At 34.9% G+C, this 20,072-nt stretch overlaps 1 protein-coding gene across 11 annotated transcripts in view; it reads left to right on the top strand.

Moving 5' to 3' along the window:
• LOC106883142 (6-phosphofructo-2-kinase/fructose-2,6-bisphosphatase) overlaps positions 1-20,072 on the top strand; it is a 160,856-nt gene that overhangs the window by 126,104 nt on the left and 14,680 nt on the right. For all 11 annotated transcript variants that reach the window (XR_008263976.1, XR_008263975.1, XM_052967237.1 and 8 more), the window contains one exon: positions 16,526-16,653. Coding sequence is in view for 9 of the 11 variants with exons in the window: in XM_052967237.1 (XP_052823197.1) it covers positions 16,526-16,653 (128 nt within the window). In the remaining 2 variants the exon portion in view is untranslated. The remainder of the gene's footprint in view (positions 1-16,525; positions 16,654-20,072) is intronic.

Raw genomic sequence — 20,072 nt, 5'->3', positions numbered from 1 at the left:
CTCACTCACTCACTCACTCACTCACTCACTCACTCACTCACTCACTCACTCACTCACTCTCTCTCTCTCTCAGTCGACTCCACATATCTCCCTCTTGCGTTTTTTTTTTTGATACTTGCTCAATTCTCTATCAATCATCACTACCATTCACTATCTCTTCTATTCACTGCAGTATGCTACCTGTGTAACAAGTGGTGGTATTGAACTTAGATTTCAGTATCCCCTACTTTGTTGTTACTTTCTCTCTCTGTTAGATGAGAGAGGGGTGGTGGAGAAATCTGCTTCTACACTATACACTCTATTACTGCCCTTTCTCTCCCATCAGTGGTTTCATTTTTCATGCTACTAGCACTTGAGATGTTATGTCCTTAATGGGACTTAACAGAATGCCTCAACCCTAAGTTGTCTCTGTCCTGTTTGCCAATTGCTTTACAAAATGCACTGAGTGTATTTTATCATGGAAGAAGTAATAGTGAGCTTATCTTGTGCCTCTCTACCCTCATGTCATTTTGAATATTCCTTTACTCTCCCCATACCTTCTTGCAACAGCTACCCATCCACCCTTCCTGTTCTTCTCTCTCTGCTTTTTCTTCTGCTCACCTTGTATCTTCAGGTCCCACTCTGAGACCTTGCCAACTCCTTTATCTCTCTTTCCATCTCCACTCTGTTTACTCCCACCCTTTCTTATATAAATGCAATATAGCCATGTATCTCCACAGACACACACACACACACACACACACACACACTTGTATGTATGTGCGTGTGTGTGTGTTTAAATAGTGGTGTATAACAATTTAAACAGTGGTGTATGACAATTAATAGAAAAGACAAAAAAAAAATACAGACATGGATAAACCCATTTCATCAGCTAATGTTTTATCCAGAGTCTATATGATTTTGGCACTTGGAAATAGTTGGGATCACTTGTATGGACAGCAAACAATAACAAGACTGAGAAACAAAACAGAGACAAAAGACTACAACTGAAGAAACAAGTACAAACATTTGCTGAGTATAAGTAAATAAGTATTGCCTCTCAGTGAATAACCATTTCCCCTCTGGTCATTAAACCATCAGAACCAAGTACCAAAAACAGGGATGGGGAGATTAAGTTAGACACCATGCAGAGGCTGCTTGATCTCAGGAGAGAAAAAAGGATATATAGAAATTGGCAGTGGGAAGTCATCATCATCTTCATAATCTTTTAACATCTGTTCTCCATGCTGGCATGGGTTGGTCAGCTTGACAGGAGTTGGCCAGATTGAGGGCTGTCTGGATTCCATTTATCTGTTTTGGTATGGTTTCTATGATTGGATGCCCTACCTAATGTCAACTACTTTACAGAGTGTACTGGGCATTTTTTACGTAGCACTAGCATGGACGCTTTTGTGTGGTACTAGCATGGTTGCTTTTACATGGCACTATCACCTTCTAGTCTGCAAAACTAGGATCTCTTGGCTGAGAGAGGGATGTAGAGAACATGCCTGTATGTATGGACAGCCATAATTTTACTTAGCTTGGCATATCTTCTCAACCACAGCAAACTGCTAGAAGCCTTAGTCTCTTGTCATCTCTGTGAGGCCCGATGTCTGAAAATGCTTTCTCACCACTTCATCCTACATCTTCCTGGGTCTGCCACTTCCACATGTTCCCTCCACAATCAGAGATCAGCACATGTTGATGCAGCTGTCCTCATCCATATGCAACACATGACTATACCAGTCTTCTCTCTTGCATACTACATCTGATACTTTGTGTACCCAATTTTTCTCTCAAATCACTTACACTTTGTCATACATGCACTCTGATATTACCCATCCAGTGGAGCATGCTGGCTTCACTTTTTTTTCAAGCCTTAGCATATCATTAGTAGTCACAACCTATGTTTCACTACTCTGTAGCATAGCTGTTCACACACAGGCATCATACAATCTGCATTTCACTATGAGGGAGAGGTCCTTTGTTACCAACAAAGATAGCTCTCTGAACTTTTCCCAGCCTGTTCTTATTCTTGCAACTATTCTTTCAGAACTATTTCCTACCACATATATTTACATATGCATCTAAATGTAAACATGTATAATTACTCATACATATATCTTGAATACATATAAACATGCATATTTATACACAAACACACAATGAGATGGTGCTGGAAACATATCTGAACAGCGTACTCATACATACATACATACACACAAAGCCTTTGACTCTGTTCCCCACTAATGGATGCTAGAAGCCCTTCAACTTGCTAAAGTTCCAGTGAGAATAATCAAAGCCATAGCTGACCTGACTTCATTGTGGGCCACCATCATGAAATTAAACACAAAGAGTGTATTATCACCGATAGAATACAGTATCGCAAAGGCATATTCCAAGGAGACAGCCTCCCTGTGATGTTGTTTATACTTTCCGTAGACCCCTTGTCATTCATGTTAAGGAAGTCTGAAGGATATATCATTGGTTCACAAGGAAACAGAAATAACAAAATTACACACTGTTTCTCTGTGGATGACTTAAAACTTTATGCAAAGAATATGCATGAGATGAAGAGCCTTGACCTAGTTACAACATTCTCAAAGGATGTAGGATTGGTGTTTGGTCAGGATAAATGTTGTTATATGGTTGTGAAAAGGGGGAAAACTATAAATCAGACAAGTAACATCCCCATCAATGATTTGACTGTTTCCCCTGTATCTGACAAGGAATTTTACAGGTATCTGGGGGTGGGTGAAAATATATCTTACAGTGGCACCTGTAACGAAACACATCACTAAAGAATATTACAGCTGAATAAAGAAAATTTGGACCTCAGAACTCTCTACATTCAGTAAAACAGTGGCCCACTTTGTGTTTATCCGAGCCATTGATGTAAAAACCTGAAAAATACTAACAAGCACACATAATTTCCACATAAACAGTGATGTAGATTGCCTCTACCTAAAGTGAAAACAAGGCAGAAGAGGCTTAACATTGAGCCAAAATACCTTTGAATGTTGCATCATATCACTTCAGCAACATCATTCAATCACCAAGTGTCAAAGTGCATCTCTTGACCAAGTTTGCATACATAAGGCTGATAGCGTCATGAGACTTGGAAGGCAGCTCCTTGAGCAACACTCTTTGTTTGATATCTGCATTCTGTAGATCAGCTTGCTCATAATATGGTATGTTGCCTTCACATAAGGGATAATTACATACATCTGAATATCAGACTGGCCATTACAGTTGCCATGTGTGTGTTTGTGTCTATGTATGCATGCATATGTGTATATGTATGCATTGGCATTTATCAAACTTTGATAAATGCCAATGCATGAAACTCTCAGCCCTTGAGTCATTTTGTAACTTCTGCTAATTATTAATAAAGTGTGTGTGTGTGCATGCATATATGTATTGGGTTATCGGATATTCATTTTTTTTCCACTATGTTAATCCTTATTTTTCATAAACACTTAACATCACTCAATTATATATTCTCCCTCGTTGTTCAAAGCGTCTTGTCACTTGACTAAAAATCATCAATTGTCTTGACTTGAAGAATTCATTGAGCCATGTTTTTAGCTCCGTTTCATTTTTGAATGACTCACAAGTTATTGGAGAGTGGCCAAAAGGGAATAATATAAAGGCCTATATCAGGAGAATACAGTGGTTGTAATAGAACTTTACAACTGAACTCTTGAATAGCATTTTTTTAGTCAAATTGGCAACTTGGGTGCAAGTATTGCTGAGTTCAAGAAGCACGCAATGTTACTAGTTGGATTATTTCAGTTGGATTGTCCCATTGAGGTGCATTTGTTGGTCAGTGTAAAGCTTTACATTGACCATGTGGTTGTTTTCACAGTGGACCTGTCATTCCCAGCCCCACCAAATGCAGCTCATTGTCTTGCATGGATGCAACTCTGGCTTGATTTACAGTGTTACTTGATGGGACTCCACCATTCTTTCCTCTCTTTCATATGAGAGTATCCCATCTGCTGGGCCAATCCCCTAGTGGATTGGCATGAATTCTTTTCGATGAGCTTGTTTAATTGATCCTCATTGAACAGAATGGGTTACATGGAACACAAGGAGTCTGGGAAGTTGAATTTCCCCTCCTTGAAGCATGAAAACCATTTCTGCGTAGTTCTTTCAGTAGTAGCACTTCATATACAGCACAAATGTTTTGAGTGACTTTGGCAGCTTTCAGAAGTGACAAGAAGCAGAAAATGCTTGCTTTTTACTACTACTCAGCACTCTATAATCATATGTCTGAAAAGAGGTAAAATTTATTCAAATTTCAAAAATTATAGAACTTGTAAGGGAAAAGTATAGCTAAAAAAAATCTATACAATACTAAAATAAAAATATTTTTCATGTTAATTTGATCTAACATTGGAAAGAAATGAACAGATTTATCTAACAACCCAGTATATGTATGTATACATGCATATATATATATATATATATATATATATATATATATATATATATATATACACACACACACACACATATATATACACAGACATACATACATATATACACCCACACATACATACACATTATATATATAAACACACTCACACATACATACATACATACATATATATATATATATATGCATACATACATACGTATAGTAGAATAATAAAAAAAGAAAAGTTCTTGGTACAATATCATACATTTGAAAAAATGAGTAGAGCTGGCTTTTTTGTGATAATTTTTTTTTTAGTAATAATGTTTACAGTGAGTGACTCTGGTATGAGTTTCAAGCTTCAAATAGCTGTTTTCAAACTGAAAAGTGTGTTTTACTCGTTGCTTAAATAGTAAGAAGTTTTTCTTACAAGTATACACACAAAAAAAAATGTATGTATACGTCCAAAATCTTAATTTACTGTGCCATGTGCCCTGAATGCAAAGAATACTGCATTGGTGAAATGGGCATTAGACTATGAGGGAGTAAGAGTAATAAACAACAAATCCATGACCCCTCAATTAGAAACACAACTTGCAGTGAACACTTTAAAAAATGTGGGAAAAGAAAATTCAAAATATTCCCTTTCTTTGAACTATGGACTGAAAATGAACATTTTCATAAGGCCAAGGAAGAATACATTATTTGAAAATACCAACCAAAACTGAACAAAAAAATAATGCCAAAACCACCAGAACTACTATCCCAACAATCCACAGAAAGACACCAACCAAACACTGCCTGAATATTGAAAACTACATATCATTATATACACTTTTATGTACTATTTTATGCAACCAAAAGTTATATGCAGGTGTTTTTTCTCTCTTTTCTTCCCTCTCCCTCTTTCTCTCTCTCTCTCTCTCTCTCTCTCTGTATATGTATGTATGGTGTACAAGAGAGACAACTGCGTTGGTATGGTCATGTACTGGATATGGATGAGGAGAGCTGTGTGAAGAAGTGGTAGGAACCCATGGAAGAGGGAGACCCAAGAAGACATGGGTAGAGGTGGTGAAGCACGACCTTTGAACGTTGGGCCTCATAGAGGGAATGACAAGAGACCGAGACCTTTGGAGATATGCTGTGATTGAGAAGACCAAGCAAGTATAGTGAGATCACAGGCATAACCTATACCAGTGTCGCATAACCGGCCCATTTGAAAGTACCCTGGACTCATCGTCTGATACACTGTGCTTGAGAAGACCTATTGAGTCAAGTAATATCAAATCAAGATCAAAATCAAAATGGAAATTGTAGTTGTGGCCCATGCCAGTGCCACCTGACTGGCATCTGTGCTGGTGGCACGTAATAAGCACCATTCAAGCATGGGTTGATGCCAGTGCCACCTGACTGGCTCCTGTGCCAGTGGAATGTAAAAAGCACCCATTGTACTCTCAGAGTGGTTGGCATTAGGAAGGGCATCCAGCTGTAGAAACCTTGCCAGATCAGATTGGAGCCTGGTGCAGCCTCCTGGCTTGCCAGTCACCAGTCAAACCATCCAACCCATGCCAGTATGGAAAATGGACGTTAAATGATGATGATGTGTATATAGATGAATGTGTGTGTGTGTATGGATGTACACCCTCTTATGTTTGTGTTGGGGGGGGGGCGTATGTGTGTGTGTGTATATATGTGTGTATGAGCATGTTAGTACAGTTATGTATGTGTGTATGTATATGCATATATTTGTATATATGTATATGTACAGATGTGTGTGTGTGTGTATGTGTTTATGCATATATGTGTGTACATGCAGAGGTATAAGGGTTAAAAGGTGTGTACGTATATTAGTATATGTATGTGTCTGTGTACACCATACCATGTGTGAGAACTGAATAGGTAGCCTCAAATCAGTAGGCACCCCACCAGTCATCAATACTGACCACTCCAAAATATTCCATTTCTTTATTAACTTTCCTTTCCCCTCCATTCTCAATTACTAGCAGTCTTATCTTTATTTCATTTACTTATTTTTTCTCTTCTTATACACACATGCTTATATATATATATATACTGTTAATACTTCATTTAGAGAATTAACATTGCTTGTTTTCACCTTTTCGATATCAGTGAAGAATTTCACTGGAAAAGTAGATATAAGATTGCCAGGTTTTTGTCTCTCTCACCAAGGTCAGCAGCTATCGAACGCCGACGAAGGGAAATAACCCTGAAATCCGGATCCGTTCGTGCTGCAGATCGTGGTGAGAGGGATAACTTCCCTTGGCAAACAGGACACAGTCGTGTGTCGATAATCCAGCTGGAGGAGATGTCCTCCTGGGGCTAAAAGCAACAGTAACATCCACCCCTAGGGGTCAGCCACACTTAAGTGGCAATATACTACACTTTATCATGCAGTTACTGTTAATACTTCATTTAGAGAATTAACATTGCTATATATATATATTATTTCCCTTTTTGTGTATATTTTTTGAGTGTATACTTGTAAGAAAAGATTTTAAGCAAGTAAAACACATTTTTCAGTTTGAAAACGGCTATTTGAAGCTTGAAACTCATACCAGTGTCACTCACTGTAGACATTGTTATTAAAATAAAAATTATCCAAAAAAAAAGCCATCTCTACTCATCTTTTCATATATATATATATATATTATATATATGGGTGTGGTTGTATAGGTGTGCATTTATGTGTGTGTGTGTATGTATATATATATCTATGTAATCATCTTGTAATTTTGCTTTTCTCATTTTACTTTACCTTTATTTTACTTAAATGATTTTTATTTTATCTTATTTATCCTATCTTCATTGTATTTTTCCTCATCTCTATTCTGTTTGCTTTTATTTATATTCTTTGTTATTCTACTAATATTTTTGGGGCATGCATATATACAGGTATATGTATTTATGGACTAATCTATGTGTGAGTCAGGCTTACCTCCCTACCTTTTTTGGTGCCAAATCACTGGAAATACACTCGTGGTCAAATACTTAAATGCCATAGCTATTTAACCTTTTCTCATTCTCCTTCTGGGATTCTTTAACTTTATATCTGGTGCCTCATTGTCTTTCCATTCTTTTTCGTTTTTGTTTGTTCTTATATCTGTTTTTTATACTTTTTTCACCTTTTATTCTTATTTTACTTTTCTCCCCTATAGTTTGCATTTCCTTTTAATCATGTATTTATTTATTTACCTGTTTGCTTATTTTCTTGGTTTTCTTTCACCCTCTTCTGATATGTTTCTACCTTCTCTCTTTCCCTTATATACATACCTTCTCCCACTGTATCTCCTTTTTCTTCCCTCTTCAATTCCATACTTTTTCTCTACCTTCCTTCCTTCCTTACTTCCTCTCTACTTAAGGCAGGTTCTCTGGAGACCATCCTGAGAACTGCTAATGAATGCAGCAAAAATGTCGTTTACCATTCATATTTTGAAATATTTAACTGAGAATCCTCCCACACCCACTGTTGTATTATGTCAATGCAAATAGTTAGAATTTTTTTTGAATGACTTTTGTCAGTGTTATTTTTTCCTTTTGACATTTGATAGCCATTACTTTTAGCTTACTTTAGAAGCAAATTGCTCATAGTTTTGTTTACAGCCTTTAGTTCAGTGTCAATTTTAACATGGAGTGCAAAAATGAACATTTTTGCTATATTTTGCTTTTTTATTTCCATAAAGGCAAGAAAGCTGTTGAGGCTCACAAAGAGATATGTGAAATTCATGGAGTTTATTGTTTAAAAGAATGCACATGTCAGAAATGGTTTAAAAAATTCCGTTCTGAAGATTTTTCACTCAAAGATAACCAACTTTCTGGTCAACCAACTGAAGTTGATGGTGACCGAATCAAAGCCATAATTGAATCTGATTGTTATATTAACTGTGCAAGAGATTGCAGAGAAGTTAAATGCATCACATACAACAATTGAAAATCACTTAAAATGTCTTGGACTTGTTAAGAATCTTGATATTTGGGTTCCACATACATTGAAAGAGATTTACTTTACACAACGAATCAATATTTGTGATATGCATCTCAAACGTAATGAAATCGACCTTTTTTTGAAAGGAATCATCACTGGTCATGGAAAACGGATTGTCTACAATAACATCAATCCAAAACTATCATGGTCCAAGCATAATAAACCAGTACAAACCATATGGAAAGCTAAATTGCATCAAAAAAAGGTCATGCTGTCAATTTGGTGAGATTACAAAGGTGTTGTGTATTTTGAGCTGCTTCCAAGGAACCAAATGATCAATTCAGATGTTTACTGTCAACAACTAATGAAACTGGAAGAAGCAATCAAAGAAAAACAGCCAGAATTAGCAAATCATAAAGGAATGGTGTTCCAACATGACAACGCTAGACCACACACCTTTTTGCTAACTTGTGAAAAATTATTGGAGCTTAGTTAGGAAGTGATGTCACATCCACCATTTAGCCCTGACCTTGCACCATCAGATTACCATTTATTTCGAAGTTTGCAAAATTCTTTGAATAGTAAAACTTTCAATTATGATGATGACCTGAAATCACACTTGCTTCAGTTTTTGGCTGATAAGTACCAGAGGTTCTATGAGTGCAGAATCATGAAGTTGCCAGAAAGATGGCAAAAGGTCATCAAACAAAATGGGAAATATATATAATTGATTAAAGTTCTTTCTTTGTATAAAAAAATTACTTTTATTTCACACTAAAAAAACAGAAATTTCTTGCCAACCCAATATATACATATATCAGTGGTGACTCCGGCACTCGGGCTATTCGGGCTTTGCCCAAGTATAAATTTAGTAAGGTGAACGTGTATTTGCAAGCTGATTTAATTTCTGCCAACACTGACTTCAAGTATATCATTGCAGCCAATAACTCTGGCTCCTTTTATTAAGCCTGGTCGGAGTTCGTTTATTTTCGTTCAGCGTCTGGTAGTCATCTTAGGGGTGTCCTGTGTCAAAAAATATCAGACATTCTCTCTACATTGTTCACACGTGCCTGTCTTGGGCTGAGAAGATACAGACTGAGTTGCTATCTACAATCATAAAACTTTAAAAAAGTAATTCAAATTCAATGTTTTCTTGAAACAATAAATTTCTATAGAGATTAGGATTTAAATTCCAATCTATGAAAAGTTTCCATTGTACAATATTCTTAAAGGAATGAAAAATTATCCAGCAACTCTGGCTAATACGAATAAGCCTGGTAGGTGTAAAAGATTAACCAACATTTCTTGTCAAAAGTACAGGCATCAGTCAAATCGCTGATATTTGTTGTGCACTTCGCTGTCATTATTTGATTGCTGATATTCTGTGCATCTGTGTGTAAAGATCAGTTGTGTTTTGCAGGGTTGCTTTATTTTTACCCTTAACTTAGAAATAGAGAAAGATGTAGTGCTAGATATAAAAAAATAAGCCATTTGGGGCTAGAAATATTGGGGGAAAATGTGAAATTCTTCAAACAGGCATGTGTCTTATGCGAAATCTGTGATGAGCCCAAGTGACACTGATGCTAGTCGCCTCTGATATATATATATATATATATATATATATATATATATGATGTGCAATTGTGTATTGCTTACTATTTGAATTTAAAAACAATGCACACACCTTATTTTTAAAACAGCTTCTGAGTAAGATGAGCAATTCAGTTTTTGAAAGTAAAAAGATGCAACGCACTTTTGTATTCCTGACACAATCCAGAACAAAGCATGAAAATGATGTAGATCAACTGATGTGAACAGTTGTTGTTTTTATTTTTCCTTTGTATTTAAAATTTTTTTTTTTCGTTTTGTTTATTTATTTTTGTCCCTTGGCTCCTACTCTCTTTTGTGTAGTGTGGTGATTCGCCTCATGTCAAGAGGGACATGAGACACTGGTCTCCCTTTGCTGTGCCACTGACATTACCCCAGCCAAATAGTTTCTGCCTCATTTAGATTAATTGTCCTGAGTTTGGAAACTATTGCCCTTGGCAATCAATCATTAGAAAGCAGAATCTGGTACAACTAGGCACTTGCACATTGATCTGCATTCATCGATTTATCAACATTCAATCAGCTTCCTATATCTTGAAAATGGCTATTTAACCAGAGCTATCAAAAATGACTTAAAAGTAGCAAAACAACACATTAAGATATTAACATGTGATTATATTTATTGTATGATTGGTAAACTTCAGACTAATTGATCATTTTAAATAACATCTTGAAACATCTTAATGGAAAATATATTCAGGCTCCCCCTAAACTTTCTGCATGATGACTAATGGCATCATCTTATGCAACAGGTCTTGTAATATCTATTAATACAAACCATACAAAGTTTCTTCTGATTTTGTTGCTTTACTTTAATATTAGTATATATGAAAAGTAAAAATTAACTTTCCAGCTTATAAACCTCTTGACTTAAACAAGAAACTTTGATATAACATTTTTATTCATGTCTCTCAATGTCCTCTTTGCATTTCATAGATTCCTTTCCTCTCTCTATACATGACAATAATCAAACTTATATGTTGTTTGTAACAAGTTTTTAATTACCTTAATTTGACTTTTATTTCATACACTCCTTACAATAATTTAATTTAGCAATATACCTTCCCATTGTTATTATTTAACAAATCTCTTTTTATTTTTAGCTGATTTTCCCTTGTATTTAACTCCCCACCCCTCATTACAGTGCATTTAATTTGAAACTCTGCTACAGTTTATTTATTCAAGTATTACAAATAAGACAGGTAGCAAGTTATTAAGAATAAATACTCCTTGAAATGAAAATGCTGAATTTTCAAAGGATATTTTAAATATTTTTTATTTGAGCATTATAGCTAATACAGTACAGTAATGCAGTGTTTCTTACCGTGGTTGCTACTTTAGATAATATATAATAAAGTAATGCTGATAAACCATTCAGTACACCTGTTTAAGTTATGTTGTGACACCATGAATGTGATGACCACTTCAGAAATTTAAGCATTAAGAACTGAATGTATTAGAGTGATTGATTGTTGACATACTAAAACAATAATCATGAACAGTAATAGACATGCATTTTATTCACATGTATTCATTCAGAAAATGATAATTGTTGCTTGAAAATTCTATGACTTGCTTAAAATTTTTGTTTGGAGAGAACCATTGTCAAATATTTTCCTTTTCTAGGGTTAAACTTCTATGAACACTAGTTTTCACTCTCTTCTTTCAAATTATGCATTTCTTTTACAGAATTATTGAAAGAAAACTTTAATTGATGTGTGTTTATATATCAATATTGTAATAATATATCAGCATTTCTAAACCAGTATTTATATCTCAGTATTCTAATAATTCAAGTTATTAAACAGTGTAGTGAGTAATAAAAGGTAAAAGTGAATTGAAACTGACATGTATTGAACAGATGTATGATGAGTGACAGTAGACAATCTGTAAAAAACAGGAAAACAGTATAATCTATTTGAAGTTCATTTTGATAATGCATTGAGCATAAGAAAAATTAAGTCAGAGATCAGAAAGATCAGATTAGCTCTTCTACCTAATGCATAATTTGGTACAGATACTGTTTATAATCAAAGCAGTGGGCCAGCAAGACAAGAACTGAACTACTGCTAACTTGAGATGTAGGATTAAGTGGAACAGGACTGCTAAAATGAAGGAAGCAATTTCAACTAAATAATCAACCCTCTACCCTTTACATCTCTTGTCTCACCACTTCAAGCTGTTTACAAAGGTCATTGTCACCAGACTATTGAAACAGCTTGATGACCAGCAGCCAAGGGAGCAAGCAGGTTTTACTGTTCACTCTGACACAGCTTATAGAACAAGTGAAACAATACCAGCTGCCTCTGTGTATTACTTTCATCAACTACAAAAAGGCTTTTGATAGCATTGAGATGGAGATGCAAGGAGTCAAAGCACATTACACCAAACTGCTCTGAAATGTGAACCACTGATATAGCTCTATTATCACCACTGGTAAGAATTCCTATTGAGAAGGACATCAAATCAGGAAATACCTTTCCCTTAACCCTTTCGATACTCACCCGGCTGTAGCTGGCCGAAAAATTTTTTGGTTCATAAGACCAACCTGGCCATAGCCGGCCGAGAGTACCCATTGTTATTTAAATGTATATTTGAACCCAAATCTCGTTAGTACATTCGTTAAAACACCTGATTTCACTTTGCAAACAGTTGAGTTATTGTATCCGACATTGTTTGGCATGATATTTGAACTCAGTGAATTTTGGAAGATTTTTTTCCGCATTTTTTGCTGCGTTAATTTTTTTCAACTTTGAAGATGGAGAGGAGTTTCATGCTATCAAGCAGTGATTCCAAATTTGAAGGCTTTTCAACAGAAGATATGGAGATATCGAAAAAAAGAATGAATGAGCTACAAAAGCACCTGGTGAACGATAATGAATCGGATATTTCTGTATCCGAAAGTGAAAGCAGCGACAGCGAGGATGATTTTACACCAGAATGGAGTAAAGATTTAAAAAATATTTTTATTAACAATTTTTCTGAGGAGACAGGGTCTACCCATAGTCTTTCTCAGGAAGCGAAACCTTTAGACTTCTTTTTCTTATTTTTTCCAGCATGCTTGTTTGAAATGATTACTGCGGAAACAAACCATTACGCAGAATGTAAACAAGCCGGAAAAAACAGATAGCTTGTGGTTTCCTGCAACCGTAGATGAAATACTGGCATTTTTTGCCATAAATATTATTATGGGTATTAGACAGTTACCCAGAATAACAAATTACTGGAGCAATCAGGAATCTTTTGGCGATGAATATGTTTCCAGTATTATGGCGCGAGTACGATTTGTGAAGCTGAACCAATATTTACATGTGAGTGACACTAGCAGTACCCCAGTACGTGGAAAACTTTGAGACAAAAATTATGCAATAGAATTGATTAAGAACCCTTTCTTTAATTATGTTCCAAATATCACATCAATATGTTGATAAATAAAAAAGTTACAGGTGTTTAATGAGACTAGTCTAAATTCATGATTATTTTAGAATTTAATTGAAACTCATGAGGGGTGTATTTTGGTCAGAAATATAGTAACAAAAGGGTTAAAACTCTTTGCCACATGTCTAGAAATGGTCAAGACATTGGCTGTAGAGGAGACATGAACATCAATGGTGAACTATTAACATGCCTCTGATTTGCAGTTGACGTTATACTTATTGCCAAAACCACAGATCAGCTGCAGACCATGCTGACAGAGCTGGGCACCTATAGCTCAGTAGTAGGCCTTAAAATGAACTGCATAAAAAGAAAATATATGCAGTCTGAAAATGTAGACCATGCTAAATAAAGATAAGATGTGATAAAATCAAGGAGATGAAGGAGTACATTTGCTTGGAGCACAGTAAATGTGCATCAAAAAATGGAAGCTCAGATCTTGAGAATAAGGGCAAGATGAATAGGTTTTACCTTGTTAAAAGATATGCTGGAAGTTGGACAAGATCCTACATACCATTCTCTCTACTAGTACTGTGCTACCTGGGCTATTATGAAGAGGGAAGAACATCAATTGGCTAAGCATAAAAGGTCATAGAAAGATCCATGCTAGGAATATCACTGCAAGTATATATCTAAGATGAGGGTATTTGAGAATGAAGCAAAGTGAACAACGTGATCACAATACCAAAAGCACAAGTCCTGCGGATCCAGATATGTCGCAAGGTTCACAAGCATTAAGTAGATCCATACAGTTGCTGAGTGGTATCCAAAGTACTGGAAAAGGCCATTGGCCGGCATCCATGAGGATAAAACAATTTGGGCCAAGATAGAAAAGAATGCCGCAACCAAGAAAGAATTGGAAATGCACTGTGATCAACAGTGTATAAATAGCATCCATCTTTTATATATCAGCAAGAGAGAGATAAATGACAGGTTTTTTTATGCAATTTCTTGACATACACACAAAAAAAAAAAAGATGCACTAGTAGTTTCTCTTCAATTTTATCATTTTTCTTTGAAGCTGTCTTTAATATAACACTTACTACATATTGTAGATAACATTAGCCTGCCAACTTAGATTTTACTACAAAAGATTTATTTAATCAGTCCATTTTTTTAAAATAGATATTTTTTATTTATTGAAGGTTTTATGTATATTTTGTATGAATCTTCCGAGAATATGACTTCATTCATGTAAATTTTTACCTCCGTTATAAGACATCTAGCCGTTATAGGTGCTAAATTAAGACAATTGGATACATAATCTGACTACAATACAGTATAAAGATTTTGACAGTCCTATTTTGTGGCCTACAGGATGACATATAAAAGGAAGGAATCCCTGAGGACTGATGTTTTGAGAAGAAAAGATGGGCATTGTACACTGAGTGATGAAGGGAAGAGAAAAGAGTGAGTTAAAAGTGCCTGAGTAGGAGTGGCATAAGATCATCTAGCTCCAAGGGACAGAGGCCATTGTAAGTAGTAGTAGAAAAAGCAGAAGGGAGACAGGTTGCCTGTGGGCTAGAGGTTAGTGTGTTTGTGAGTGACTTCATGCCACTTAATCAACTGTGGATGCAGTCAAGGATGCTTGTTTGGATTGGAAGAAACATTCCTGAAGTACTCCATTATGTATCTCACCTGAGCTTTGTAAAGGGTTATTTGATGGAGGTTGAAGGATTTTCTGGTCTTGAAGAGAAAGATCAATTTTGAAATGTAATCTGTTTGTCAAGAGAGATTCTCAATAATGATGAGGACTAGCATTTGAAACGATTTTAAGAGTTTGAGTTGTGTGCTACTTATGTTTAAGGAGGCTCATGGTACACTAGTATTTTCTTGATGTGTGTAGTGATTTTTTTTTCTTTGCATGTTGAAGCAGGCAAAATTAGCATGACCCAATTGGAGAACTCTTGCTAATAGTAAAGAATTTCACTGGCAAAGAAAAAATGAAGTATTAAGCAAATTCATAACTGTTGTGCTGGTATTATGGAGCTTACTATTCACTTCTGCTTAACTAGATTTTTAGCTCTCCTAACTGGGCCATTCTTTAGTAAACTCTGTATGTCATCTTAAAATATTAACTAGATTTGTAAAAAATAGTAATAAAGCAGAAGCTGAAATTTTTGAAACAATCCAACTAATGTTATTGTGGAATTTGAAGCAACATATCAATAATAAAAAAATAAAAACTGAATAGAACGATATATTTTGAATCTTGATCGTCCAAAGAACACAACAGAATTCAATTACATAATTTGAAAAATTTGATTCACATTAAACATCTATACTTAAGAGTCAGACAAAAGTTCTAGTATTTGACATTGCTCTAGCAATACAGATCTAAAATTTTGCCTCAAATTTAGTATACTTTCCTTTATGACAATGAAAATAATACTTCACCGGATACTTTTTACAGTGTTAGCACTTACATATGTTTCCTCATTTCTTTTAACAGATAGCTTGTATAGGTATTAAATTAGGTGACTTATCAAATTGACTTCTCCTAAAGTGTCATGTTGCTGAATTTCTTTTTCTACCAGGATACTGACATCTCTAAATATATTTAGATTCATAATATGTGAAATTTTCTTTGTGTTCGGTTATATTTATCCAAAGGATCAACAGTTTTACTTTTCTATACTAACTTTAATCAGTTGTGATAAAATTGAAGGTAGTCATAACTAAATTATTTAATAGTCAAAACTAAAGTATAAGGGAGAATAAAAAATTTATTTTCTACCATTCTGGGTAGTATTCTATAAAATTATCAATTACTTTGAAGGGTTTTAATATCAAATATCCATGACAAAATATATTTTTCAGAGTGAGATTTCAAAATATACCTCAAATTAAGTTAAATTAAAATTAGGTCCCTTAATCATTTTCATTACTACTAATACTACTTTTAATATCAATAGTTGTATAGTAGTATTCATTGCATTGTTGTGAGACTGCAACTAATTTTTATAATCAGCAATATTAATCTTGATCAATGAAGGGTGGTATAACTATATGTTACCTAAAAATACTCTTATTCAACAACTATCATATATTAAACAAATTTAATGTTTCATCTAATTTTTATTTTGTTGATTCACATTTTATCATCAGCTTGTTATAAATTACTCAATTTTTCTTTTCAGTGGATCTTCCGTATCTGAAGGTACCACTTCACACAGTCATCAAACTAACACCAGTGGCATATGGTTGTAGAGTTGAATTTTGTCCATTAAATATCAAGGCTGTGGACACTCACCGGGACAAACCTACAGTAAGTTTTTTTTCCCCTTTTAAATTTGGTGATGGTATGTCTTTATAACTGTGAAATTATTAAAGTTGGGTTTGTTTGAAAACTTTAACTCTTGATTTTCTAATTGAATTAATTTGTATTACTAATTAATGGAAATGATTAATATCTCTGTAAATAATTTTATTAACCAGTAAAGGAAATAAATTGCATTTTATCTTAATTCAGCTGAATCTTAGTTATTTTGATTTGAGCTAAGCATGTCAAATTTTACTTTGAATAAAGATAATCAATTTTGCATGAATTTAAAGAGATGAATATTTGAAGAAACGTTTTGTAATCATTTCTAAATTCTGCTACCATTTCTTTTACTTTTTTTTCTTTAAGATTGTTACATTGTTTTCATTTGTAAAGACTGGTTTAGTTTATTCTGTGGTTTTAAAACTATAGTTAATCATTATTTAAAAATGTGTTTATACCAATGCAGCTTAACAGCATGTTCAACTTAAATTTATATCAACATTTTTAATCATTCTTGTTAACATGTATATATTGTTGTTCATTCATTTCTGTACCTGTTATATTCCTATGCATTTTTCGTACACATGATATTGGGCTACTGATCTGTTGGCTACAATGTCGATATAGATATATTAGGCTTTCGTTTCATTATTCCAGTTAATGTAACTACTCTTTATAGTTCATATTGAGAAAAAATCATCCAGTTGTAAAACAATATATGTTAATATCATATTATACATAATCCAGTACTAAAATAGAAAGCTGTTAAAAAGTGTATAAAGAATCCAACATTATGATTATTTGTCCTGGGACACAGATTTGTATCAAATAGATTTTGCAATAAATTTTGCTACTTAGAATAGTAAAGTTCAGTGTGAATGACATGCTTTTCAGTTTGAAGCATCAATAGATGTATAGTTACAGGATCTTCAACTATCTTAGCATCTGAGATTTACATGAAAACATTTACAATCTTTGAATACATTTCCCACTGTCAAGGTTTTGCTGTCCCATCTAACTTTAAAAGCAGTTTTTTTTATTGTTTTTTTTTATGGCCACATCAGAAGAGGAAGAGCAGTGTTGGTATTGTTATTCAAAGTCTGCAAGATTGTATGAGGAAAGGGAGGAAGTTATTTTTCATATTGAAAACCTGGCTCAAATGCTGGTAACAAAATAAACTCCTGCAAAAGCACACAAAGTTAGGGTACTTGTGCTAGACTAGGCAATAAATTAAGTCTGCTACTCTAGAATAGTTACAGTGACAAGAATCCACACTCCCATTTACCTGTTTTCACTCCCAAAACTTGGATCAATTCAAGGCTGTGGCTGAAGATACTTGTCCAGAGTGCTTTGCAGTAGGATCAAACTCATAGCTGTGAGGCAAAATTCTTGGCTATACAGCCATACCTGAACCCACATCATCTGACAGAAATGAGATACTTCCTAACCATGTATTTCCTCATGTAACCTCACTTAAAACATGCAACTGTCTCATTCCACCCCATCATATCCAACTTATCCTGAAATTTTATGGTTTTCACTCAACTGAGTAATGAAACTGAGCAGTAACTGCATTAATATCATCCAGTTAGTCTTATAAACCTAGTCTGAGTGGGCTTCAAAAAAACAAAAAAAAAACACTGTATTTCTTCACACTACTGACAAAAGAAAATCTATATTGTGTTTACCAAATTTGAAGCCCTTTTGAATGTCTTTTCCTTTCTGATGACATCTCTTGTTTTCAAATAGTATTTCTATTAAGTGTTGTGCAATCAATCAAGTTCAGTTATATCCCAAACACTCAACCATCAGGTCCACTCATGATCATCTAAGTGAAACATGAGATTAAAGTAAAAAAATTCTCACACATGACTTGGAGCTTGTGTTCAGACAGCTTACACCTCTCATTTTTCCTCTTATACTTTAGTAACAAATATGACAAGACAACTTGTAATGATTTAAACTGAAATGTGTATTGACAGGGAAAAGATGACTGCAAACCAAAAGAAACAGTTTTATCATGTGACAGTCCAGTTTCAGCTGAAACTTCTGCAATCAATAGCTGCTTCAAATAGTGCATGTGTGTAAAGTTGTTGGATCAAATTTGAATGCAATGAACTGTTTGTTATGAGTATGAATGTTACAGAAGTTTGCATGCATATGTTCTTCATCCAGTTGCAACTTGAACCTTTGTCAGTGAAATAAACCATTTGTGTTTACTGTGGACACTGGTACTGGAGAATGTATATTATACTAGGTTTTCAATTGATTTTTACATCACTAATCTACTGTTTCAACAATTTTTAAAGTTTCTCTTTCTCACTCTCCTTCTTCTCACTATATATGTAAAGCTGTGTGTAGATGTATAAGTTCAGTAGCATACAAAACCCATAATTTTTGTTTTTTACATACCAGAACTAGAGAAGTTTCAGGTATGGAAGCAAAGTCTAGAACTGAAGGGCTTTAGAGTTAACTGAACAAAAACTAAAGTCTTAGTAAATAGGAAGGCAGACAGATCACAAATCCTTCCAGACAGATGTCCTTACTCAATCTATAGAAAAATCATAGGTAGAAACTCCATAAAATGTATCTATTGACACATAAGAGGTGCAGCAATATCATAGGTAGATTAACAAGCAAAATAGCTTTTGTGTGTAGAAGATGCATAGGTATAATAAACACTGAAAATGTTCAGAAAATAGACTCCATCAACTGCCAGATGGGTAAGCTAGAGGTAGTAGATAGCTTCTGTTATCTAGGTGACCAAGTTAGTAGCAGAGGTGGATGCTCTGAGAACATGGCTGTGAGAATAAGAATAGGCTAGACAAAGTTCAGAGAGCTCCTACTTCTACTGGCAACAAAGGCCTCTCCCTTAGAGTGAAAGGCAGATTGTATGATGGCTGTGAAACATGCATAGGCTTGAAAGAAATGAAGCCAGTATGCTTCACTGGATGTGCAACGTCAGTGTGCATGTATGACAGAGTGTAAGCATCTTGAGAGAAAAGTTGGGCATAAGAGGTATCAAATGTGGTGTGCAAGAGAGACAGCTGCACTGGTATGGTCATGTGATGCGTATGGATGAACACAGCTGTCTAAAGAAGTACCAGTCTCTAACTGTGGAGGGAACCTGTGATAGATGTAAACCCAGAAAGACATGGGACGAGGTGGTGAAACATGATCCTTGAACTTTGAGCTTCATGGAGGCAATGACTAGTAACAGATCTTTAGCGATATGCTGTGCTTGAGAAGACCTGTCAAGCCAAGTGAAATTGTAGTCATGACTGATGTTGGTGTCACCTAACTGGCACATAAAATGCACCTTTCAAGCACTGGGCCTCATGGAAGCAAGGTGGCCAATGCCAGTGACACGTGAAAAGCACCTTACAAGTGTTTGACCTCATGGAGGCAATGACAAATGACCA

Source organism: Octopus bimaculoides, chromosome 4, assembly GCF_001194135.2.
Source record: "Octopus bimaculoides isolate UCB-OBI-ISO-001 chromosome 4, ASM119413v2, whole genome shotgun sequence".
Taxonomy (NCBI): domain Eukaryota; kingdom Metazoa; phylum Mollusca; class Cephalopoda; order Octopoda; family Octopodidae; genus Octopus; species Octopus bimaculoides.
This window is presented reverse-complemented; position numbering and strand designations above follow the sequence as displayed.